Source organism: Passer montanus, unplaced genomic scaffold, assembly GCF_014805655.1.
Source record: "Passer montanus isolate IOZ18808 unplaced genomic scaffold, ASM1480565v1 scaffold15, whole genome shotgun sequence".
Classification (NCBI taxonomy): domain Eukaryota; kingdom Metazoa; phylum Chordata; class Aves; order Passeriformes; family Passeridae; genus Passer; species Passer montanus.
The window spans coordinates 7,173,573-7,200,099 of record NW_024362051.1 but is presented as its reverse complement, the minus strand read 5'-3'; the positions used below and the strand labels follow the sequence as shown (position 1 = coordinate 7,200,099).

General features: G+C 40.9%; 1 protein-coding gene across 8 annotated transcripts in view; it reads left to right on the top strand.

Moving 5' to 3' along the window:
- Positions 1–18,355, top strand: part of FAM13B (family with sequence similarity 13 member B) — a 44,749-nt gene extending 26,394 nt beyond the window's left edge. For 5 of the 8 annotated variants that reach the window (XM_039701163.1, XM_039701162.1, XM_039701165.1 and 2 more), the window contains 16 exons: positions 371–506; positions 729–752; positions 3,013–3,080; positions 3,648–3,702; positions 4,075–4,222; positions 6,694–6,759; positions 7,825–8,035; positions 9,533–9,662; positions 10,116–10,197; positions 10,465–10,694; positions 11,025–11,108; positions 11,900–11,995; positions 14,163–14,246; positions 14,343–14,515; positions 14,934–15,035; positions 16,022–18,355. In XM_039701163.1, coding sequence (XP_039557097.1) covers positions 371–506; positions 729–752; positions 3,013–3,080; positions 3,648–3,702; positions 4,075–4,222; positions 6,694–6,759; positions 7,825–8,035; positions 9,533–9,662; positions 10,116–10,197; positions 10,465–10,694; positions 11,025–11,108; positions 11,900–11,995; positions 14,163–14,246; positions 14,343–14,515; positions 14,934–15,035; positions 16,022–16,145 — 1,813 coding nt within the window. In that variant the 3' untranslated portion in view covers positions 16,146–18,355. The remainder of the gene's footprint in view (positions 1–370; positions 507–728; positions 753–3,012; positions 3,081–3,647; positions 3,703–4,074; positions 4,223–6,693; positions 6,760–7,824; positions 8,036–9,532; positions 9,663–10,115; positions 10,198–10,464; positions 10,695–11,024; positions 11,109–11,899; positions 11,996–14,162; positions 14,247–14,342; positions 14,516–14,933; positions 15,036–16,021) is intronic. The other 3 variants (XM_039701167.1, XM_039701170.1, XM_039701168.1) reach the window with 2 other exon arrangements.
- Positions 18,356–26,527: the final 8,172 nt, after the last annotated feature.

Sequence of the window (26,527 nt, the reverse complement as noted above, 5' to 3'; positions counted from 1 at the left end):
CTGGCCTCAGTACTGAGAGGAGTGTAGCCACAGCAGTGTCATTGAGTCACTGTAGTTTCAGGGTGTCATTGCTTCTGGCTATTGTGTTTCAATTCCTTAGGTTAGTATTGTAAGTGTGGGGTGTGTGTCTGGCCCTTCAGACAAGAATTAAATAAATGCATTTTAATATGTCTGTCATATCTGGATGCACAAAACACCACATTAATAATTAATTTTGCCTACAGGTCAGAATAATTCTGTTAAAAAAAAACCAAAACCAAAAAACATCCTAATGTCTGTAAGGGGGGAAAATGTATTTCTTATTTATTTTTTTTTTTTCTTTTAAATGTGTAACAACAGTTTTCTAAAGTCCTTCTGTTTGTATTTTTAGGAATGATGTTATTGAAGATAATGACACTGGTAGCAGTGAAAACACAGGAGACTGCTCTGAAGTATTGGTTTGCACTGATTTAGACAGTGAAGCTATGAAACATGATACTGTAACTGAGGAAGAAGAAAGCATCCAGGTGAGAGGAGGAGTCTCCTGTATATCAAATCATAAGTTGCTGCAACTTTAGTGCTCTAGAGATCCAAGTTCTCCTAAGAGCTCTGATGGAGCATTATGTGGTGCTCTTGCTCTGTGCACTCAGTTGTCTTCCTTGTTGTGCCATGTGCACTGAGAAATCTCTGTGTATTTTGGTGTGACTTGTTTGGTCCCTGGCTGATGTTTTTCCATTCTTCTTTCACAGATACCAGCCCTTCCTTCTGCTGAGGTAAGCTGGAGTATGAGGCAGCATAGCACTGGTTTGAACACCAACTGTGTTAGTAAAGGCTTCCTGAGAAGCAGAAGCTGTAGAGCTGATTACAGCATAGCCCAGTCACCTTGCATGGATCAGGAAAGGGTAGCAGTCACCTTGAGGCTTTGCAGCCTCTTGGCTGTGCTTGTGCTAGGAAGGTTTTGGCATTAGCTAATTACAGCCTTTCCTCTCTATTTCCAGTTCCTTCTATGGTAGGCAGAGATATCCTGTTCTTTTCAGCACATCTTTATCTCTTCACTAGTTGATGCAGTCAAGGAATTCTGTAAAATATGTGCTGACAAAAATGAAATCAAGGATAACAGTTAAAGTGCAAGAGAAGAGAGTATTCTTCCACTTTGCTTTAAGCATATGCAGCTGTCAGATAAGACCTTCCAATGAAAAAAACCAAATCTATAGTTCCTTATTTATTTGCTAACACTTTTGTTGTTACAAATCTAATTGATTAATTTTGTGGGTGGAGAGGTTTGTTCCATGTGTGGAGAAGTTTCTGCAATGGTTTTCAGCTTCTTGCCTGTGAGTCCATAAATCTTCCTGAGGGTTTCCTGAAAGATAACCAGATAAGCAAACCTATTGTTAGTAACTTAAATTAACTAGAAGAATTGAATGGGTCTTTGAACTTGCAAAGATGGGAATGGATGCCTTAGCATAGTGAGATTGAGTCATTTGGAATCTGTATTTTTATTAAAGCAAAATGTTTCTGTAGTGCTTTTCAGTACTGGGATGTGTTCTGCTCTGGGGCTTTTGTTTGCTTTTGGGGATCCCAAATGACTCTCTTGAATCACCTAGCAAGCCAAATATTCCAGTTGTTCGCACAAACTAGCATATTGTTTTGGAATCCCATTCTGTAAATTAAATTTCACAGAATATATTCATTGTCCTGGTTCTTTCCTCATGCTTTAGTGCCAATCTTTATTTTTTGTTGTAAAAAATAATTCAATTGTTATCCTATAGCACAAAATGCATAAAACATGGTATTGGATGTAAAGGGGAATATGATGCTTGTGAGTGCACAATAGAAATACTTTTGTTGTCATTCCTGGCCTTTTTTTGCTTTTTGATAGACTTTTCCTCCATTGCTGGCAGTAGTAAGGTGGCATTTTGGTGTGGAGTTTTGTTTTTTTCAATGGTAGTCTTTTTCCATCTTTTTAATACACTGTTTCCAATTGGAGAGTTGTACCATTTCGGGAGAGGTTAAAGAGAAGTGTGGTGATTCTCCTGTGTGGAAGGAGTTTGAGAGGAGTGTGTAGGGTTGTAGGAGAAGAAAGCTCTGCATGTGAGTTCTCCTTTGGTCCCAAAATGGAAATAGAAGCAGCTGTTTCCACAATTTGAGTAAGTGTGACTGTGCAAGACTTATACAGCTCATCTCCAGGATGGAAATTATCTGCTGGAGTATGACAAATGCACTGTAATTAAAAATTGTTTCCCCAGATTGGAATTTGGCTTGAGGACTGAAATAATGTCAACAGAAGAATGATGTTTTTTCTGACAGAGGTGTCAGTTGCTGTCAGCAGCATAAAACTGGCAACTGTTGGTGTGTTTGAAGTCTCCTGGTAACTTGATGTTATATTCAGACACTGTAAAGATCATTTTGTGAGAATTCCTGAAGTCTAAAACCTAATGGCATATTTTATATTTCAAATTTCTTGTATTCCCCCAAATAAGACACTTTCCTGAAGAAATCATCTACTGGGCTTGGGCATAAATATTTCTAGTGAACAAAGTGGTGACATGGACTCATCTGAATTTGTTTTGTGAGATGGTGTCACAGAACTGACAGCACTTTTTCATCCCCTTCCAATTCTGTTGCTGCTTTATTTAGTAACAGGGATTAGTAGCTCCTTTAAAAAGTTTGTCAGACTTGTTTCATTTCATATATGTTGGGCACAACTCTTTTTGAGACTAGGATACAAACTGCCATGGTTTTAGTCACCCCAAACTTCATGTCATGAGTGACAATTTTAGGTACGCCTTTCTTGAGGAAATAATAAAAAATGGTTTATCTGAAGATGGGAAGTCAATATCTGACTTCTGGTGATTAAAACACTTGGTCACTGGCCTTTCTTGAGATGTAAAAATGGTTAAAAAGCATGGTTTCCATGCACACACACAAGAAACTTCTAGTTCTTGAGGGCATTTCGTGGTCAGAGATGGTTATGGAAACGTTTTCTGTTGAGAGAGCCATTCCCAAATCTTCCTAAATACTTTTTCCTAACAGACTGCAGACATATTATTGAAACCGTGTGATGAAGATGAAGATGTTGATGGAGAAAATAATAGTGAAAGGTTTGTGTTTTTTGTAGTCATACAAATCTATAAGATTAACCTACAGCTTGTTTTTTTTTTGTGAACAGCCCTGTGTTATGAGAAAGAGAAGAATAGAAATTTATTTTCTTCAAAATATTTTGGCACATTTTATTCCTCTTAATGATTGAAGAATTAACGTTAGCAACAGAATTAGTGTTAGCAACAGCCAGAAAGCTCTGTTAATTTGCAGCTTCAGTTCAGCACTGATTGGAATTTTCAGTTTTTGTTCAGTTGAGTTTTAAAATATTTACTCTCTATTTGAGAATAAAGGTCTGAGCTGGTTTTATTTTCAACTTTATTCAAGTCTAGTTGTTGTTTACATGCTGCGACTTGAAATTTAATGTGAAGATGAGAAATTGGGAAAAAAGTAATATAACTTTAATCCTCCAGAGTTTTAATTATTGCCTTAAATAAATGCATTGCCTATCTGCTTAAACTGCATGGGATTTGTAAAAAAAATATATAAGGGGAGTGTATAGTGTTACCTGTCCATTTAAATGATAATGTCCATTTAAAATGATAATGAGATCTGTTTCTTCTTTTTAGGGAAAATAGTATATTGCTTGATGGCAATGATAGAAAATCTTCAGAGGCATTTCTGGTAAGAAAGATTTCATTTATATACAAATATACTGCATCTTATAAGAAATATAAATGTGAAGTAACATAATAAATTTAGTTTTTAACATCTTGTGGTGGCTGCAAGGCTTGCAAGACCCCTGTTAAAGAGCTCATCATGTCACTTGACAGAAACTTAGTGCAGCACAGCAAGTTTATGCTTACTCATCTGATGTAAGAAATGTTTTGGAATGTAAATAATTGACTGCCGCTGGGGTGTGTGTCTATATTCTTCACTCCTTGACTTTGGAAAGATTTCTTTTTTCATTGAAATTTCTAGAAGTGCTGGATCTGATTAAGTACCTGAGTTCCAGCTGCTGAGTAATAATAAAATTGTTCTGTTCTTTAAATACAGGATTCAAGTAGCAAGACTTGTGATCTGAATGCAAACCCTGATTCCGAGGTGCTGGGGGATGGCAGCGATCATGGTCCCGAGGAGGCTCCGGCTGTCCAAGTGCCACATCTGGATCTGAAGAATGTGTCTGATGGTGACAAATGGGAAGGTAATTTTCACTCTTTAGCTCACACTATGGTTAGGGAGGAGTGATAAATAAAACTATTTGCAAAGTAAAAGCAGGAGACAACAGCATGTTCCTGTACACATGGTAAGATCAACCAAGTCATGACATAGGTCTCATCTTGTTTCAGAACCATCTGCAACTTTAATTAAGTACCTTACAAAAATATAAGGGAAAACTAAAGAAAGAAAGCAAAAAGTCCAAGTTTCATTGTAGGTGACATGTTTTGTTTAGTTTTTGGTTTTTATTGTTTTAAAAGTTCATGACCCTGAGTCTCTCATCCAAGTCTTTAAAAACACTTTGTCTAATTATATAATCTAGTTTAAATTATCTTTGTGTCCTGTTTGTCTTTGTTTTATTAAGTGTAAACTATTGAATTGGCTGAATTTGAGTTAAAATCACTAACCTGCCAAACACAGCAGTTCATATTTCAATTTTTCAGAAAAATCTGTCAGTTGTTTTGGTTTCCATGTCATTGGACAACTCGAAGCAGCTCTGAATTTTCAAATAAAGGCTGAAGTTGCAGATGGATATTTTTTTGTGCCCCTCCTCCTTCTACGGTTTGCATTTTAGGAGAAGAAAAATACTTGTAACAATTTTCTCTCAGACAGGATTCCCTATGTTTGTGACCTTATTCTTTACTGCCTTCTAGGCTTAGCAATCCATTGAGCTTGTGACTTGACTGAATTTTATTGCTTAAATGTTTGGTTAAACTGTTAAAACTTTTGTTTTACTTAAAACAACCATAAGTCCTTTGTAACCAGAGCAAAACACTCTTGTCAGTACCGTCTTTTCAAAATACTTCTCTTTTTATGTCTTCCTTATATCGTGTTTCCTCTGCCTGGTGTTGGAGTTATCACACCTTAAAAAATGCAAGTGATCTAAGCTGCTAAATCACTGTGAGCTGTCACTGACAGTGCTGTGGCCACAGGCCACTTGTTTCTGGTTTGGAAAACTTGCAATACAACTTGATAGACGTAGTGCAGGTTAACTGTGCAGGGACAGGGTTTTAACTTTCAGCAGGCATTTCCAGTGACAGCTGCTCCTTGAGATGCCTTTAAGTGTCGCAGTGAAACCTTAGCAGACACTGGTAGCAAGGAATCACTGCACTTAACTTGTGGTTGCAGTGTTGGAAGTATTAAAATGAGGGAAGTAAAGCTGGAATGTGTGTTCTGTAACAGTGCAGCTTCGAGCTGTCAGCACATACAGCTTTGTCCTGAAGCTCAAGTGGTGAGAACTGATTGTTACTGCTGTTGACTGCCTTGCAAATTAATTGCCTTCAGGAGTCCACACTTCCCTTTTAACCCTTCTGCAAATAATGAGGTTTGCAACTTGTGATTGGCTTCATTTGTTGTGTACAACATTTCCTGGTTGGTGCTCTTGAGCCCTAGCAAGCTGCACATTCAGACTATGTCATGGCACAGAGAAGTCAAATTGCAGGCACCTGAAGACACTGAGTCCAGGTTTCCATTCTTGTTGCCCAAGTTAAGAACTGAAGCTAAAACATAAAAATCCTGCTTATGTTTTCAGTGCTTTATTTAGTTTAATTGCTTACTTGCACATTACATTTTGTTACATCCTCTATTTGTGTTAAGATGACTTAATATGTATTCTCAGAAGGTTTGTGGCATCCATTCTCATTATTTCCTTAAATCTGCTCATGAAGTTGCTTTTGGTTTTACTTCCCCAAATAGCTTTATGACCCTTGTTTTGAAAATAAAGCAGTGTATCTTTTTATAAATTTATATTATTACTTCTTGGTATTAAATCATGTTCTTTGCAAGAGGTCTTAATTTCACTGTGAAGTATTTGAATGTTGACTGTACTTCAGTCCTGTTTAGGATGGTTATTAGGAACTCAGCCTTCCAAGGCACTGCAAGTCCTTGTGGCATTCCACTGAAGTAGAGTGACTTTGTTAAGAAATCTGCACTAGTCCAAATTCAGTTACAAGATTTGGGTTATTAAAGCCAATCTAATAGAAAACTCAAAGGCCTGTATGCAACAGAGTTCTTGAAAATCAACATCAAATGCTTGCTGGTCAAAGGTGAAAATGCAGATGGTTGATTTATGTTTCTGAGTATTTTTTCTGCATTTGCCCTGCTTTTTGGAAATCACCACCATCTCTATTATTTACAAGCTCTGAGCAAAAACATTAGAGCTTGCCTTTGTTCATGTGAGGATGCATGAGTCTCTTATTAAACTGCAATAAGTCTTTACTATTCCTCTACCAGTTCTTTGTAAACCTTTCCAGTAAAAAGTTCAGATTGGCTGAGGACTGAGCATCCTTACCTGCCATGGGAATTGCTTGGAAGCTGAGAGTGCTCAGGGCCTGGTCCAAAAAATGGGATGTTTTTCCCTGGTACTGTATCTTCCTGCTTTACATGTTATGTATAGTTTGTTCTGACTGTGCTGTGTGTTCACTTTAGTATTTTTGCCATTCTTTTTCATTTTATTAGCGCCATGCCCTATCACTTTCCCCCTCATTGATTTCAAAACAATGCATCTGCAGAGAGAAGGGGAGGGTAAGTATGGTTCGCCATACGTTCAGTTATCTGCCTTTTGATAGTTGATGGTTTGCTTTCTAACTAACCCTTCACCTGCTGTCCCTTATATCTTGGGAATATTCTGATCTGCAGCTTTTTTGTTGATTCAAAAAGGTCCCCTTCTTGTATCTTGTACTGTGCAAACAGGCAAGATCACAGCTGAAAAACAACAAAAAAATTCCCAATCGTACTTAGTAAATGTGCAGTGGAAAGCAGGTACAAGGGTTATTTTTTTTTAAGATTACTTTGTGGGTTTTATTGTTGTTCTGCACACTTTGAACCCAGTTTTCAAATTTCTGATTTGAACTAGTAAAAAGAACAGGCAAGTCTGAAAGGAGAAGGGGGGGTGGGATTTTAAATTGAAGTAATTGAAAGGCTGTATCAGCTTTTTTTTTTTTAGACAGCAAGAAAACCATGTTAAATATAAGGAATGTTAGCAAGGAGCTTTTCATGGGGATTTGAAAGAATTAATTGTTTTGGAATCTCCCTCCTAAAAAATCACCTTCCACAAATTAAGAAATCTCTTTTTCTCAGTGGTGTCGAGGTAGATTTTATCATAAAACCCAAAAACATTCCTTAAAAAAAAGACTTAAGCAAGTGGGCATTGCCCCTAAAGAGGTACTGTCAAACTTACCTTCTTCAAAGCCAAGAGGACCAACTTTCAAAATACATGTGTAGCGTATGAAAATGAATTTCCACAGCAAAATACTGCAATGGACAATAAACATATTCTTACTTTATATTTCTGATACATAAATAAGGCTCTGTTACACTATTGAACTGCTCAGAAATGCATACTCCCAAGATACACTTTGAAAAAGGGATCCTAGTGTGCATACTTCATTTCAGTACCTTTTTCTTTCAGTTATATGACAGAATTTGTAGCTTTCTGATGCATTTCACTGTTTTTATTCACTTTGTGTATGACACCACATCCTCTAGAGCATACAAGACTAAGCATTGGGTTCGCATTTTTGTTTCGACTCTCGTTGATAGTTCTGGTAACAGAAAAATACCATTTTCTGTCTTTTTTTTATCTTCTAGATCCATTTCCTGCTTTCAAGTCTTGGCAGGAGGACAGTGAATCTGGAGAAGCTCAGCTTTCCCCACAGGCTGGGAGGATGACTAATCATCCATTGGAAGAGGACTGTCATCCCATATTGTCACATCGCAGTTTGGATTTTGGGCAAAGCCAGCGTTTCTTACATGATCCAGAAACGTTGGACTCTTCATCCAAAGCACTTTCTTTTGTTAGGTGTGTATTTTAATGCAGTCTGGTGGGCAGGATGTGTTATGGCAGGATGAAAATACAGCTGTTTGAGATTGCTGTGGGTTTTCATGATCTAAATGAACTGAAGACCAAGGTCAAACATGGCATTGTGTGGCCCTTGGACTGCTCTGCCTGCCCAGGAACTGCTGGAGTGAGTTAGAGCAGAGGTTCAGCTGGGTGGGATTGTGTCTGTCCAAGTGGCCTTTGACAGATGCTGAGGGAAAGAGGATAAAAATAGGACAAGATTGCAGAGCTTTCCCTGGCATTTGATCATTGCTTTGGACAAATGGCATTTCCTGGGCTGAAAGTAGTATTTATATCCTTTGTTTACCAGGCTTTGCTAGACTCTGCTCTGATTTTATGTAAGATCTGGCTTTTTGTTTTTTTCTTGTATTTTGTTAACCTAGTTTATTGAAGTAGAGTTGTCACTAAACAAGCTGCAGGCTATTTGTATGAACTGGGCAGTGTGACTCTCCAAAACTGTAAATAACCCGTGACCTGTACTGTCTGCTCCTATTACTGGGGAAGGGAAGTTAAGAAGAATTTTCATGCTTGTTAGGGAAGAAATAATCTCATAAAAATGAGAAAGCCTGAAACAGGAGATTGGAACAAGCTTACAGTTTCTAGTTGTCTGTCTGGCAGATTTACTGGTGCAAAAAGATCCTTGTGTAAGTTTTCTCCAATTAGCTACAGAAAATATTTAACAAGTAGCGTTAAAATTAGGTAGAAGACTGACCTGCAGAAAAGTGCTGATGATAATAGCTGTTCTCATTCTGAAACTAATATGGATCTGCTCCAGTAGATTATTAGATTAGTATTGCTATTATCTTGAACTACATAGATTTCCCTGGCTGTGTTGAGGGATGTTTCAGGCACTCTGTATAATAAGTGTTCTGGAAAATTCTCATGTCAGTCTTGAAGCAAAAAATGCTTTGCAAGAGCAGCAAATATCAAGGAGCTGTGTGAAAGATGATATAAAACCAAAACCACATATTTTAGAAGTCTGTTAGTAAAATCTAAGAAATTTATTAGTAAGACTGACAAATTATGTGGATACTTTTTGGCTTAATTATCTCTTAACTTGCCTGAGACAGTTGAGTGAAGCTGTTTAATTACCAAAGATTGTTCAGTGGTATTTTCTAGCCTGGGCTTTATTCTGTGCACAGTACTTGAAGAACAGCTGAGTATATAGTAACTTAGGTAAACAGCCTGGGCACCAGGAAATTGGCAATTAATGGTGCATTACTTGAATTTCAAATACAGTTTTTCTGTTGTGGGTATTGCTCCTGTTAGAGAGATAAAAATAACATCACATCTTGAAGGCAGCAGCTCAAAGCAGTTTGAGTAAATATCTCTGAAAGCTTGAAATTAATGGATTATGAACTGGAGAAAAAATGAAATTATTAATCTCTGACTTGAATATCCATCTTGTTTGCACTCATTTAATTATCTAAATGAGATTTTAATAATGTTTTTAAACAGAACACGAAGAGCATCCTTTAGCTCAAAAGATGACAAAAGGGAAGACAAGACACCTTATCAGCTTGTCAAGAAATTACAGAAAAAAATAAAGCAATTTGAGGAACAGTTTGAAAAAGAGAAAAACAGTAAGGTAGGTTAGCACTTCCATCTTTACTCAGGATAAGGGACTGCATGGGAGGGCTGAGTGACTCATTGTTGAATAATTGTGTTCACAAATGAGAATTTTGTTACACACTGCTGTCTGCAAAAGGGAGCTGAGCAACAGCAGTATTAGAAAATTTGCCAGAATGCCAGAGCCAAAGGAGGACAGAGTGACAGTTCTGCTGAGAGACTGAGGCCATTTCAGATGTGTGGAAAGGAGAAGTGTCTTGCCACTCTCTGGTTCAGCTGCTGAAGTTGTTTCAATTTTATTTTCACAAGTGTTGTCCTTATGTTGGCACTGAGATTTGGAACTGATACTCAGTGGCATTCCTGTAGCTGTTCACATTCACCATCACAAATATTACCAAATATTCAAAGAAATACATATAAACAAGATTTAGTGTGCTTGTTTTAATATGTAGTTTATTTGTATTTTTTACAGCCCTCCTATAGTGATATTGCAGCCAATCCAAAAGTTTTAAAATGGATGACTGAACTTACCAAACTGAGAAAGCAAATAAAAGGTAAGAGATTGCTACAGTTTCTTGTTCTCTACCAACACAAATTATCTTTATGACTGAAATGGCTAAGTCAATAGGTAAAATTCCACAGCACACAAAAATGTTTCATTTCTACATTCTGCACTATTCAAAAATCAAATTATTCTTATGGCTTTAGTTCTTTAGGAGAGAAACTTTCCCTATGCAAATTGCTATGTTCCTGTACTTGCAGTTAAATAAACTGTGTTATTTCTTTTAAACCTTTGGATTGAGCATTTTTTCCCATTTCAGATGCAAAGCAGAGGAGCTCAGAGGGAGAATTCATACCTCAAACACGCCCACGAAGTAACACTCTTCCAAAAAGCTTTGGTTCCTCTCTTGACCAAGAGGATGAAGAAAATGAAGATGAGATGCGGGTTGTGCAGAAAGAGAAGAAGCCCACCAAGGAGGCTACGCTTGAACTCATTTTGAAAAGATTAAAGGAAAAACGAGTTGAGAGATGTTTACCAGAAGATATAAAGGTAAGCATAAGGTTTTGGATAGGCTCTCTGTAAGAGAATAAGGGGGAAATAGAGCACTTGAGATACCACTTGATCAACAATGATGATGCCTCTGGCTAGCAGCTCTTTACCAGGCCATCATGTTTCAGACTCAGTGGGAAAATTATCAACATGAGCCACATCCTCCTTGCTCTGTATTAAAATATTTACAAGTGTGTTCTGACAATATTAAACAGCTTTAACTGGAGGAAGGTGGGTTGTATGATGTTAACTAAGATAAGTTTGGCTTAGGCATCTGGATAGCAAATAAAAGTGACTTGTGTTTGATTAAATGCTAATTATTCTTGATAGAAAATGACAAAGGACCATTTGGTAGAAGAGAAGACATCTCTCCAGAAGAGCCTCCTGTATTATGAAAGCCAACACGGCCGGCCGGTAATGCTTGGCTTTATTTCCAGCTCTGCCATTGTGTGCATAGAGGCAGTAACCCTGGAGCCATAGTAAGACCAGAACTTAATGCTGGTGTGGGGGGTTCTTCTTTTTCCTTCTCCAAAACACGAAGGTATCTATTGGCCTCCATGTTGTCATCTGAGGAACTTGCTGCATTGACTTCTAAAAAAAGGAAAAAGTATATATTATTAGGCCTCTTTTCAGAAATCAGCAGGTTATTGGAGTGTGCAAAGTGATGGGTGTCATTTGGTGCCTTATATGTCTGTGAGGCAAAGAGATGTCTTAAAAATAAACAAGATTATTGAATTTCCTCAGAGAAGACCGGAAATGTTATTCTGGATTTCACAGAAACAGAAATGAAAGGACAGTTCCCACCCCCTTCTCTAGTTTCATCTTTTTCTTTTTTCCCTTTCATTTCTGTAGAGCCATCATCATTGCCAGGCACACATCTTTTCCCCCAGTTCTTGGTCCCTTTTTTGCCTTTTTTCCATGGATATTTAAATACAGGGTTTGCCTGTGCAGAAGCTCCCCTAATTTTTAGGAAGCATTTAAATCTTTTCCCTGAAAAATACAGGGTATTAAAGTGAGAGAGAATGAAAAAGCACCCACTTATTCCCTTTTATGTGATAAATCCCCTTTCATACACACAGTGTGAGGTAGTTTTATGTTCCTAGTTGCAACGTTGGTAGCCTGGCAGGAGAAGCACACAGCTTTGTGTTTGCTTGTCTGTGATGGAGTGACCGGTATAATTAATTCTGTGGTTTCTCTGCCTCTAGGTTACTAGAGAAGAAAGACATATTGTGAAGCCACTTTATGACAGATACAGACTTGTAAAACAAATGTTAACTAGAGCAAGCATTACTCCTATTCTTGTGAGTAAAACAAATGCTATTTCTATTTATTTTCCCACTTTTGAACTGCGAGGCTGCCTTTAGAAGAGCCAGTAACACCGTTCTGTGAAACATCTGTCTTGTGGAAGATATGAGATATTGTCATTGTACTTGAGGCATTTGATTGATTTATTGCTGAGAACAGAGCAGTTCCAAGCTGTCTGTGACCTTGATGGCTGTTGGGAATTAAATGGTTCTCTGTGGAAGTAAGTGAGCTGTGCTAACTTGCTATAGCTGAGATGTTCCCAAGTGCTTGTGCTAGGTATGGATCCACAGCACATACTGTACTTTTAGTCCTCCCCAGAATAGTAACACCAGTTGCAGTGCAGGTTGCTGTCAGCAGAGGCTTGAGTGACAGGATTGCCATCAGAACCATTTCATTCCTTCATGCTTCCCCAGAGACAGACATTACCAGCACCTGCAGCATCTGTACAACATCCATGCTTTTTCATTGTGTTTTCACTTCATTTCCTTCTGAATTTTCTATCCTCACTCTGTGGTCTTCTAAGAGATGAGGAAGAAAAGTTTTCATACTGTGCAAGGAAATTGATGTAACCTTGTTTATAGTACCTATAAAGCAGCTGGGGCATGACAGCCAGCTGGTTTTGTTCTGCATGAGCCATAATCCAAGCCTTGCATACTGACCCAGACTTGCAAAATACCTGTTTGGATGTTGGCTGCTGACCCTTTTGGAAGGAAGGGACTGCATAGCTGACGTGAGATAATCTCTTTGCATACAGACAGTTCTTCCCAGACACAGGTAGCTGGGCTTACTCAGCAGGAACATAATCTGCTGTTTACATTGTCACTGACAGTTCTGAGCTCTCCCCTCTAAGCTGGAGTACATGGAGATAAAGGGACCAGGTCAAGATTCTGCCTTTCTTGCACGTACATTGTTTCTGGTGGCTCCTTTTAAAGAAAAACATGATTTGCATCACAGTCAAGTTTAAGGGCTTTCTATCAGAATCTCTTTCTGAACTCCAAAAACACAGGTTGCTGTTAGGCATGATGTGTTTCTCTGTGAGTCACAGCTTTTTGGGAGTGCCCTTGACTGAGCTCTATCCCATCTCTCCCCTCAGAATTCTGACTCTTCAGCTGAGATGGGGTTTACATTCTGGGTAGGCTTATGACTGTACCATAGCCATTCTGGTCTTTTGGCTGTGAAATAGAGATGGGTGATAGCCCACCAGAAGGATTCTAAATTCAGGAGAGATGTCAGGAACATGATTCCTACTCTGTGCTGTAGGCAGCACCTGTAAAATCTCTTTCACAGGTCTTTGTTGTGGAAACCTCTAAGAGATATGAGAAGCTCTCTCTTATTGCCAACTATTGTTCAGTGATGGCTTCTAAGTAGTCTATATTCAGTGCCAGATATTTAAGAATGGATTTTTAGGTTTGTATGACAGTTGATTCCATGAGATCTCTTACTGTATCCTGGTACACCAATGACATGCACTGAAGCCTGTATGGAAATGTGCAGAGAAGCAGGAGACTATTTACCTTCCACCTAAAGTTTTTGACAGGTCATTGTCTGTGTGGCTTTTGTGTTTCACATTTTCCTGTCCAGAGACCATCTGTTGGAGTTGCTTCTGCTGTCTGGGGATAAGGCATGAGCAGGACATTATGGCAGGTGTGCAGCAGGCACCTGGGCAGCACAGGGACACCTGCTTTAGGCTGGAGTTCAGAGGATTTGACTCTGAGGTGGCAACACATAGCTCTGATTTCACACTGGTCTGGAAAAGGAACCAGGCAGGATTATTTCCAATTGATGCCTGGCAGGAGGTAACCAGCTCTGGCCTCTGTAACTGTGCTTTGGTTTGGGAAGAACAAAAATAAGTACAAAATTCAGAGGTGTCATTGCACTTTATAAATCTTCTACAAAACATGGAGAGGGCAAATTTTTTTTTATTTTAAGTCTGAAAATTAATATTTTAAAGTAAATTATAAGCTACAGAAATTATTTCTGTGTCAAGGATACCTTGGATACCTAAGTTTTTGGGTTGTATGGCTATTTTATTTGTGCTCTGTATGTTCTCTGTCTTTTATTCAACTCAGAGAGGAAATATTGGGTGACTTCAATGTAATTCTGACTTCAAACAGCACTTGATGACTTACTGTACATTTTGAAACAAATTTCCATTTTTTTCAGGGATCACCATCAACCAAGAGGCGGGGGCAGATGTTACAGCCCATTATTGAAGGTGAAACTGCCCATTTTTTTGAAGAAATTAAGGTAGGTGAAGTGCATTTGAAAAAAATACTTCCCAGCACTTGTAATAGGGAACTGAAATACATCATATTTGATTTGAATTTCTGTTTTCACTTTCAGGAGGAAGAGGAGGAAAGTGATGGTTTGTGTACAGACCTGAATGAAATCTTAAAAACTGCTGCCCAAACACAGCCTGTTCTAAGCCCAGTTGAAAACTCTGAGTCTGATATTGAAGATGGTCAAGAGAAACTCACCCGGGACCTGAGGCTCTCCAGCACCCGAGCTGCTTCTATGTATGGACAATTAAGTGGATAATTTAATTACAGTAGTTGTAATTATTGTAGTTAGAGTCATGATACTAAATCTGTGATGTTGGGTGAAAGGGAGTGACATGTTCAGCACTTCTCAGGAAATGTTTGGATTGAATGAGTGTTCTTTGCTCTGACATGTCTGACTAAGATCTTTTTGTACTCAGTGAATTATTTAGTATCTTCTAAACCTTCTTCAGCCTTACTTGAGTTGTGTAGACAGCAGAAAATTTATACCCCTTTATTAACTGCTAGTTTGTTCTCAATATTTCACTTTCAAACTGACAGCATGTTCCTCATGAGCCAGACAAATAAATTATTAGTGGAGCTAGCTCAGTTGTTTCTGAGGAATTTAAATTCTATTGTACGGCAAACATATTTTTCTTTCACTTGAAATTTTTAGGCCTGAATTATTGGAGCAACTGTGGAAAGCCAGAGCTGAGAAAAAGAAGCTACGTAAGACATTACGAGAATTTGAAGAGGAGTTTTATCAGCAGAATGGAAGGTTTGTTCAGCACTTACCAGATGCTGGGCTGCAGCCTCATTATGTAGCCAAGTGCATTTTCTAACTTTGAATGTTGTCAGCTGGAATCTGTTCTGTTTTGATCTGCTGTGGATAATCTCCTGAGGGAGAAAACTTGATGTTCTTTTAACAGTTCCATTTTTTAAAAATAGCGTTTAAAAAAACCTACTAGAAAGTATGATTTTTTTAAATTTTAAAAACCCCATATTATGTTCTTTAACATAGGGCAGGGAAATTTGCCCATTTGCCTCTTGTTCCAGTAGGTCAGTTCTGGCAGTGGATATTTGCTTTACCAGAAAAGGTTTTTATAATATTTATTCTCCATATAGTTTAGTTCTTTTAGGTTTCTTATTTGAATTTGTTTTGTCATGAATTGTCATGCTCCTAAGAGGTCACTTTCTGGACTGGCAAATGCTGTCACTTGACTGTGCCTTCTCCTGAGCTACAAACTCCTGGAGCACTGGTCACACAAATTCCAGTAATGTGGCTTCATCATGCATTTACTGAATTTGGAACAAAACTCCTTTTGACTTCAATGGCAAATAATTATGTTAATCATATTAATTGATTATTTATTATAGTCCAGTAAGAATAATGCTCTGCTGCCAATTTGTGGGTCAATCTACTTACAGTAGAAAACATAGATTGACTTAAATGTGTCTTTTTCTGTAGTGTTTGTCCTCTGTCTTCATATCCTGTTTGTAAAACTCCCAGGAGAGCTTAGGGCAATGATTATTACCCACTGCTGGAGCAGTTGTGCTGAATAAATTGTGCTGGATTTTTAATTCAGTTTTTTAGGTGATGGCAGTTTTAACTACAATAAACTAAAATACGTCCTGCCTGTTGTTCAGCCTGCAGCTGCCAATAATATTTTCATCTGCCCTAAAATAATCCCGTAGGTGCTTCTGTGTTTGGCTTGCTGCAGGATGGAGGATTTGGTTGAAATGTTGATGTTTTTCTTTTTACAGGAATGTACAGAAAGAAGACCGGGTCCCCATGCTGGATGAGTACAGGGAGTACAAGAAAATCAAAGCCAAACTGAGGCTGTTAGAAGTCCTTATCAGCAAACAAGATTCTTCAAAATCAATTTAAATTATGTTCCTCCAACCTGTTGAGTAACATGCTGTTTCCATATACTACCCCTGTACTTATTGGGTGCTTGTGTTCATGTGTCATGCACTGTTGAAAGAATCCAGTTTGTGCACTTTACTGTGGTGCCACTAGGACGTGTGAAGGGTAAGCAGGTCCTGTCTAGAGAGCAAATAAGGTTTCTGAGTTTGAGACTGCTCTATCCAACTTTAGCAAACACAGTTTCCATCGAAGTTTTGTATTCCAGATGCATCCATCCTGTTCCAAAACAACCATAGCTTTTTTTTGTCTTTAGTATTCAAGAACTTTGAGACTTTTGTTATTACTAACCTTTTGCATTGTTGAAGAAATTATTAATATTGTAATGCTACACCGAACTATTCCTCTTGCCTAAAATATCAGCAAATTAAGGGTACAGCTCTTAATTCTTGGAACACTTAAACAGACTGTAATTCCTTTCAAAGGACTGCTGTGGAACAACTTTGGTTTTTTGGTATTCTAAATTGCACCTGTACACAGTAATAATTAACGTCTATGGATTTTGCTCATTAGCGGTCACGTTTCCTCCTTGATAAAGGTGACAGTGGACAGACCAGAAAGTGACCTTTTCTTAGTGGCTTTTAAACCTTGGAAAACTGAAAAGTTCAATCACATGCTGCCTACAGGACTCATGTCATTGTTGTTCATTTGATCCCTTTTTCGGTTGTTGTTTATCAGCCAGTGGTGACGTAGTGTTTGGGCTGAATTGGATACGGCATCTCCGCTTTCGGAAGATTTGAGGAGCACAGTGACACTGTGGTGTTTGGGAAATCTGCTGGTGCTCAGACTTGTGTGGCTCCACAGAAAGGAGCTGGCTTAGGACAGTTAAAATCCCACTGTTCCTGAAATGAGTATGGTGTCAAGGGCTAAAATCAGTGTAGTTAACACGCACCACAGGGAGAACCGTCGGTTTGGAGTGGGAAGATTACTGCTGTTTATCACGGTTTTGTTTTACAGTTGGAGAATAAAAATACATTATCTAATCCTTACGATGTAAGCAAAACAGTTTATGGGCCTTGCATGATTTAGCTTCAGAGTTGAATCTAAATAATGTTTTGAGTATCACATCTGCTGTGCTGAATGATGATTTAGGGACTAGCTTTGCTCTGCAGCAGCCATCCGCAGCTGTTTCTGATCTGGCAAAATCAAATTGTTCATTTCAGCTGGTGCTTTCTCAGTTGTTTTATTTTTTTTTAATTTCAGTGTATCAGTTTGATTGTGGCCATGTTTTGCATGCACCTACTCTCACTGCATGTTTTTATGACTGGCTAATGTCAACATAGCAATGATTCACTCTGCTTTATGAAAGACCAAAAATGAACTTTCTCACGATGTAAGAAATGGCTCGCAAGTAACCTCAGACTTGCTGTTCTGTCATGAAGCATATGAAATAGGTTGCAAGTAGGATTTTTAGTGCTCAGATTTCATTTGTGTACTGTAGAATACTTCCTGGTTTGTTTTACTCTGCTTGTAGGCATGTAATTTTGGAGTTCAGAAAAAAAAAGCACTAAAACTTTTGAGCACTGGTGGTATGCCTTTTTTTCTTTTCTTTTTTTTTTAACTGCAAAGTGATCTGGGACCTTAGAGAATTATGAGGTTAAAGTAGTCTTTGAGACCATTTACCAATTTTGAGTTCCATTGTGCAATGTACACTTCAGTTCCTTTTCTATCAGTCTGCAGACACGGGTGTATCCAAACATTGAAACTAATGTGTACTGTATAGTGTTGTACATGAATGTTTGTGTTTTATATACCACATGCAAAATGTCAATATGCACTATTTAAATGTTTTAAATAATATATTCCTCCTTTATAATGCTTAAATCTATATGATTCCAATATTTTTATAAGTGAGTGAGTGATCAGACTGGTTCCAATTCAGAATTAACAGCTGCTTTGTGTTTGTTATGCAGTGTTTGGCTGTTTATTCAGTATAGTAGATAAGCATGGCAACAGTTATGCTGAGTGTGTTTTGTGCCATCCTTGTTGAGCAATAAATAAATGGTAGAACTAGGCATTTTGTGATATAACAGTTTTACTTTGGTAAAAGCAAAACCTATATATCTATATGGATATATAGATATGGAATATATATAACTTAACCAGATATAATTGCATTGCTATGTCTGGTGCTCATTGTATAGACTTTTATAATAAAAGTACCTTAACCTTTATTGTCTTGTATCTTTGTTTCTCATCATGCTTTCTCCTCCACTTCTATCTCTTGTAAAGGAGTGCTGAGTCCTTTGCTGCTCCTGTCTGTAGCTGCAGGGTGTTGTGAGGAGGGTCTGAGTTCCACGATGTGCCCTGGTGGTGGCTCGGGTGAAACTGCATCCCCTGGAGCCGTGCTCTGCCCGTGCAGGAGAGGGGCCCCGGCGCTCCTGGGCTGGCTGCTTGGATCCTGGTGCCGGCTGGGCTTCAGCTCCTGCTGGGAGTGGCACGGGAGCACACTGGGAGATGGCTCCTTCCTGCCCAGCAGCAGCAGGGTGGGAGCAGGGAGCTGCCCTGGGACGGTTCACTCACTGCTCTCGGCTGAGCAATCGGTTTGTGTCTGTGTCCAGGAGGATCCCTCATCCCTGGAGTCAGTACTGCAGCAGTTACTGCTCTTTGTGGCCACCAGCACTGCTCTTGCACGCTGCTGTACACAGCAGAGGATGCTTTTCCTCTCAAATAGCCTTTCATAGTATGGTGTGAGTTCATAGAAAGTGGTCAATGTCTTTCAAGCTGACTCCTGTGTTGTATTCTGTGAAAATCCACCTCTCTTCAGCAGGGGCAGAAGAACTCCTGAAGGTGAAGACTCTGCACTGCAGGTAATGGGAACAAGAGACCATCAAGTTGAGGGAGAGGAGGTGGAAGGCAGCCTTGGGCATGTTCTTTGGGTTGGGGCAGAATAACCTTCCCTCTGATCACATTGCCTTTCTCTGAAAACAGGGGAAGGAGATTCTTAGGACATTGGCCTGAAGAATGAGCAAGGTTCCTACTGATCTGTTTTACAATCCCCCTTTTTTCCTTAAATCATTATTTATTCAATGAAGCTTGCTGTGATCAGGATGCTAATAAGGAAAAAAAAATTCCCTCAAAGATGGTTTAGTGGGAACTGCTGCAAATTGATGTGCATTGAACTAAGATATTAATTAGGAAAATAACTGTGTTGAACACTATTAGTTAAAATGGAGGAGAAGCATGTTTTTCAGGGTGCAAAAATCTCAGTTATATTAGGAAAATCTATTACTGGAGAACCAATTCTGAGACAATGCAAGTCTAGAGTTGTCCAAGCCTTCCCTCTTCAAACAGATTTGCCTGAGCCCTTGTGTCACTGCAGGGCACAGAGCTTGCAGGGAAAAGCCAGGCAGGGTGAGGAGAGAGTGTCCTGTGCCCCAGTGGAGGTGGGGGGAGGTTGAGGAGTGCTTGAAAGCTCTTTTGGGAAGTTCTGGGAGAGGAAATGTGTCCAAAGGTTTTGAGGCTCTGTAGGAGAGGGCTGCCAGGAGGAGGAAAGGTTGGAGATGTCAAAGATGCCACACACCTGCTTTTCTGCTGTCAGGCTATTGAGTAATCTGGATAAACAAATCACCAGTGACCTATGTGTTCTGGGACAAGTGTCCTGGGCTGCTGCTGGCAACAGGATCCCTTTGGAGGGGAAGGGAATAGGGGTTTAGTTAGAAAGAGGATGGCTTGGCTTGTCCAGGAGGACAAAGCACAGAATCGGTGACCCCTGGCAGGGCTGCCGTGTGCCCTGTGTTCCCTCACTGTGCTGTGGGGCTGGAAATCCCCTCCTGGGAGCCTCTGAGTGCCTCTGCTTCCTTCTCTGTGACCCTGCTGCTCCACACTGGGATTAGACACAGGGAGAGCAGAGCCTGCGTAGCAGCGTGATAATGCAGGACATTGGCTTTAAAATGCAGCTCCTTGTAGGATTTGTCTAAGATTTGGGGCTTTGGGGCTGTGTGTCATGCAGGAGCAGAGCTGTGCAGCAGCAGAATTTGCCAGGGCAGGGACGGGGGGTGCCAGCCCCGGCTTTTCCCCTGGCACTGTCCGGATGGCGCCTGGACAAGTTTTCCCTCTCCTGCAGCTGAGTCCTGGCGATAAACGGACAGCAGAGAGTGCCCCAGAGCCTGCGTAGCAGCGTGATAATGCAGAGACTGCCTGGGGTGCACAGCCTTTGGCCTGCCCGGAACGCGTCCCTCGGGCTGCGGGAATAAAGGGGTTGAGGAATGCAGAGGATGTTCCGGGAATTCCGGCTGCTGCAAGCATGAGGCGAAGCGCCCTCTGGTGCCGGCAGCGGTGAGCTGAGCCAAGGACAGAGATTTGGGGATTTTCCTGAAAGCTTAAATTGATCCTTTTTTCTCTGACGGTAACAGAGAGCTGCGGTAGGACTTGTTGAGAGATTAGCATTAACCTCGGCAGCTGATCTGAACGGAGCAAGGCTCGGGGAAGGGAGGGCGGATGCGAGGCAGCAGGTCCGGGATGCTGCCAGGCTCGGGATGTGCCCTGGTCACACAGCCGGGTCTCAGAGCTGCCCGAAACAAGGCACGGGAGTTGATTCAGGCATTGGTGTCTCCAGCAGGCAACTGTGACTCCTTTTGTATTCTTCAATTTCCAAAATGCAACCAGCAGTTTCTAAGATTACAGGAAAGAATAAAGCTGCCTTTTCCTCAGCACTGTCTCCATCTCCTCAGAACTGCACCTGGAAGACTCACAGAAAAACCCAGAAGCAGTGCTTATTTATACATTTATTGACAGTCCTGCTCCTCTTGTCCAGAAATAGGAAAAAAGAGGTGGGTAGTTGTTTTTAGTTAAACTGTGTGACCAGTCTGTTACCAGCTGAGCTCAGACATTTTGCTGTGCCCTCTTTCCTGAAGCTTTACTAAATCCTTTCCTCCCAGAGGGCAACTGTTGTCAGCCAGTATAAAAGCACTTAAAGTATCTTAAAGTCAGTGACTGCGTGCAGTTCTTCTGCCTCTCGGGCTGTCGCTCAGTGAGGTTTCAGCCAGGGCTGCAGCTGCCTGGGGATGGGAACATCTGCAGGAGCAGACCGCCCCACCCTGCTGGAGTGCTGCTCTGGAGATGTCGCTCTGAGCTGTCACCGAGGCCCTTCCTTCCATTCCTGTAGCTTTGATAACTCCAAATTCAACACCAGAGGGATTAAAAAAAAAGTCTCAAGCAAAGCCAGCATGGCTGACTGGGGCACCAGTAACAATATCACTCCTGTAGGAAGAGATTCTTGCAGCTTTGGGGGGAAAAATGTTCCACATCTGGCTGAAAGTAGATTTTCCTTCTGGCTCTTCCAAAAAGACAGGATATAGAAATACACATTTTTTTTCAGATGGGAGAGAGAGGGCAGGGATTGTTGTTCAGTAATGTTTACAGCCAGCCTGGGGGCTTTTCCCTTTCTTCTTGCAGAAGTGATTTTAAAATAAAAATATGTTGTACAGACACAGACTTACTCCAGTGATGGAACTGGAGCAAAGATTGCTGGAAACCTTTTAGCAAAGCAAGGGGAAATTGCAGTAATGTTTCTTCTTGCTGTAGATGCAGTCGGTGACCCAATAGATTGCTGTGAAACTTGTTTGTTTTCCATACATCTGTTTCTGGTTAAGGTTTGGGGAAATGTCCAGCTCACAACTTTATACAACCACTAAAACTCGCTGATCTCGCCCTGCTGCCAATTCTGCTGCTGCAGTGTATGACCTGGCCTGAACAAGCTTTCCTTTGACTTTATGGGCATAATTGGTGATTTTTCTTTATTTATAGGTTTAGCTTCTGCTATTCCTGTGGTGTTAAAAATAGTATCCTGTGGAGAAATAGCTTTTGTAAGTCACAGTGTGGGCAAATGTGACTCCTTTTGTATTCTTCAATCTCCAAAATGCAACCAGCATTTTCTAAGATTATCAATTTCCAAAATGCAACCAGCAGTTTCTAAGAGTGCAGGAAAGAATAAAGCCTACCTTTTCTTCAGCACTGGCTCCATCAGTTTGGTCCCAGAGGGTCCTGGTTAGGAACCAAGTTAATTCCTAATTTTGGAGAAGTATGCCCTCTTGCAGGAAAGAATAAAGCCTACCTTTTCTTCAGCACTGTCTCCATCAGTTTGGTCCCAGAGCACCTGGTTAGGAACAAAGGTAGTTCCTAATTTTGGAGAATTATGCCCTCTCTATCCAGAGGTCAGCATATGTATTTGCAAATAAAAATGCAATTAAATTAGGTGTGAAGGCAGTCCTGAATGAAGGTCAGAACATTTTGCCTCCTTCTGCAGTTAAGTAGTCAATTTTCATAGCTTTTGGCTACAAAGCTATGCCTGCCTTCCTCTGTTACAGCCAGGCTGTCTGTACAGGTCATACCTGGCTAACACTGGGTCTAGGAAAGGCTGAGTTTAGGGAGGCTCTTTGCCTGTGGTGATTTCCCAGCTGCTCCAATGCAGACAGCTTCCCACGTGCAACATTTTTTTTAGATGAGCTTGGAATTTGCGTGGCCCATGTTCATGAGGGGGAGGTAATTTTAAACCCCTCTGGAATCTTATAAACAGAATTCTCCCTTTGAGCTGCACCTTTGCAACTCACCCATGGAAAGGTAAAAGTGAATATTTATGCTGTGCTGAGGAGCACAGTGATTCCTGAGCACAGAGAAAGGGAATCTGAGCCAATACTTTTATCCAGGGAAGGAAGATGTTGACAGCATGTTTACAACGTGTTGTAAAGAACTTACCAGGATGCAAGGAAACAGCAATCTGGAGACATGGGCATCAGCCAGCAGCTCTTCCTTTAGCAGGGAGCCTCCTCCAGGGCAGGAGATGCTGGAGGCAAGGGCAAGGATGGATCCTGAGTGAAAGCAGGAGCCAGGGAAGCTCCAGCCCTGCTCCCTGCCCTCTCTTCAGGCTCTCATTCTGCACGGGGAAGACTGGATTGGCTTCAAAAGATGGCTAGATTTGAAGAACCTGAGCTTTTTGGGTGTTTTGTCATAGGCTGTATATATGAGACTTTTCTGGCCAAAGCTCTCTTGTTGGTGCTGTGGCAGCTCTGGCCTTGAGCTGTGTCACACCTCACACACATCCCAGTTGTGCTGTGCCAGCTCTGCTCTGCTCCAGCACTTCCCTGCCCTGCCAGGATTCAGGCCAAAACAAGCAGGGTGGATAAAGAGTAGGGGGGACACAGAGCCCCAGCAAGGCCAGAAAGGGGCCCTGCAGCCCGGTCTGTGCAGCCTCTCCAGGGCAGGACAGGTTAGACTGAGTCTGACCAGGCACACACTGGGGCTCCTCTGCCTCTTTAGCCAGGGCTGGCCAAGGCTGGCCAGCACAGAGGTGACAGTCAAGGGGTAACTCACCCCCAAATGCAGCCACTTCTAGGCACTTCTGAAGCATTTCTTTCTCAGTTTTGCTGTCTTTGTGGCTCCCTAGATTGGGGTGCAATGACAAAGAGGCAACACAAGGCTTGTCAGGGCCTCAGGAGTTCATCCTGACGCGTGACTGATCCCATGGACTTCACGTAGGAGGGGTGTGGGGGGCTGAGAGCAGCCTTGGTGTCAGGGAAAAACTGGGGGCTGGTGATAAATACAATCCCTTTGAATCATCTCAGGCCTTAATTGTCTAATATTGCTAATAACAAGGACTAATTATACAGTCTTTGGCCGTGAAAAGGCTGAGAAATCTTTTCCAACAGCCAGCAGCAACCAGTGTACAGACCAGACACCAACAGCTGCCAAAAAATGGGAAGGATGGATCTGGGTCTGCTCTCTGATCTGATTTCTGCATTTTTAATGAATTACTGTCATTCCTGCTGCTACCTGAGGTGCCCAGCCTTTCCTTGTGGTTTTATGGAAGCATCATGCCTCAGTAAATTGGATTTCACACACAGTAAAGGTAAGAGCTCACCTGATTATTCAGAAGAGGCTCACATTAGCATTGCATCTTGAGAAATACATATACATTTATGTTTATGAAATACAAACACAAGTATGATTAATGCAGCTCTGTTCCTCTAGGGATCCAGCTGTTCTGCCTGAGAAACATCAACTTCTCCTCACTCTCCTGCTTTGATTTAGGTGAGGATATGTCCTCCACTGCTGTACCAGCCCATAGATCCCAGTGCCATGGGGATAATGAGGGGGCTGAGCTGTATTTCCATCTCTCTGAAATGGGAAAACAAAGCAGCTCAGCTTATGGAACCTGAACTGATGTAAGCCTGAATTTTATTTTGTAATCCTTGTTAGTCCTTGTGTTCTTCTGCATGCAAAACTAACCACTTAAGACAGACCTTGAAATAACACTTTTCTTTGCATGAAGCACTCAGGAGATACACAGCCTTAGCATATTCCCAGTGCCTTTAGTTGCTCAGTACCTTCACAAAACAATAATTCCTTATTAATCTGGATTTCACCCAAGATGGGCCAGGCAGTTTATTACTTTAAAGCCTTATTTCATTACCTTAAATGCAATAACTCTGGTTTACATAGTTTATTGTTACTTAGGCATGTTCACGTGGTCTCTCATTGTGTTAAATCAGTGCAAAATGGAGTGTGTGAAGCAGAGCAAATCCAGAGTATGTTTGCCTGATTCCAATTTATAAATATGTGATTTAAATTCAGGCCTCCTTTAAATTGATTCCTCCAGAGATGATAGAGGAGATAGGAGCACCAACATGTGCTTCTGCTCAACTAGGCTTGCTCTTTCCAGTTCTTCCTGTCTCTCTGCTATGGATTTCCCATGCCAAATACCCATCTTTAATGTTGGCACAAAAACAAATCCATGGTTTATCTCAATGTAAACAAGAGAAAAGCTCAGCTAATTGCACTCATGGCCGTTACTGATGCAGAATTGTGGCACTTTCAAAGCATTTCTGTGCTCAGACAGGATTACTTGCTCAAATTGATTCCTTAGACTGAACTCAGACCTGTCTTCAGCTCAGTAATGACATTTACTGTAAGTGTGGTAAAAAAGCATGGAATTACAGGGAGAGGGATCCAGTGTTGTTGCCTCCTTTCAGCTGGTGGGCCTGGGCTACTCCCAGCAGCAAATTCTTGTAGTAAGTATGGCTGTTGTTTGGGAGGGTTAATGTTGTGTTGTGGTAGCATTTGTCCCAGCAGAGTCCATCCAACAGGGATCCCTTTTATATGATATATTTAAAAAATATGATATGTATATAAAAATATGAAAATACTTTTTATTGAAGGCTTTTTCCTTGTGTTGAGTATATATATGATGCAGGAATCAGCTGGCCTGTTGTTTTCCTAGGCTGGTTATTCAGAAATATTCAGTTTTCCTTGTTATTCAGAAGTGTCAGCATTGTTTGTACCCAGGATTTCTCCAAATGCATTTGAAGGAGTTGGTTGCCTTTCCTGAGCTGAAAACACAACATTTAGCACGTGGTTTTCAGGGGAACCACGAGGTGAGGTTGCTCTGAACTAACACTGGGAGCTTCTTCACTTGTTTCTCTAGATGAAAACACATTTACAGGGAAAGCCTTGCCCTCCAGAAATCAGCTCCCAGAACTGCTCCTGTCATCCTCCAGGCAGAGGTGGGATGTGGCTTTGCTCACGCCTGTGCTCAGCACCCTGAGCGTCACCAGAGAGAAGGGGCAAGGAGGGGATGCTCACAGGCTGAATTTAGAGGGTGACAGCAGCTTCTAACCTTGCTCTGCCATTTCCACTTGTCACTCAGTCGTGCTGCTGGGAATTGAGAGCCATTTCCACCACAGGGACGCTTTTGGGTGGATGATGTGTGGAGTAAGGAGTGAATGAGGCACAGCTGACACCGTGGTTGCTGGTAAGGAGAGTGAATCTCCTCAGTTATTCCATGGCTTGTGTGTAAAGATACCTGCCAGAGAAATGATGCAGACTTTCCACCCTTCCAGTGGAGCCCGTGGGCAAACTGGGTGCTGGCTTGCATCTGATCAGCTCCATCTCCAAATGTGCAACAGGGGAGTTATCTCAGTGTATTTCATCACTTGGGCAGCCCAGAGGAGATGTGGTGGTAGAGCTGAAGGATTTTTTTTGGAATTTAATAGTCAGTGTTATACAGATCAGATTTGGGGGTTATTTAATGGTACAGCAGTGCAGGGTGAAACTGAGGCCTCATTTTTTCTGTTCTGGAAGGTGCTTGAGGGGTTTGCTGGCTGTGCACCTTGATGAGGAGTATAGGCTAGATCAACCCCCACACATTTTCTTGTAGTAAGTACGGTTGAAAGGTCCCCAGTTTTGGTTTTATTCCATGGTATTTAATACTGTTTTTGAACAAGGTGTCTGTGAACAGCAGCACACAAACCACCTGGGTGACTCAAATCAACAGCTTGTTGAGAGTCAGCAGCAGGATAAGTTGCAACCACTCCTTGATTAAAGAAGGGAAAACATGATAGCCCCAATGA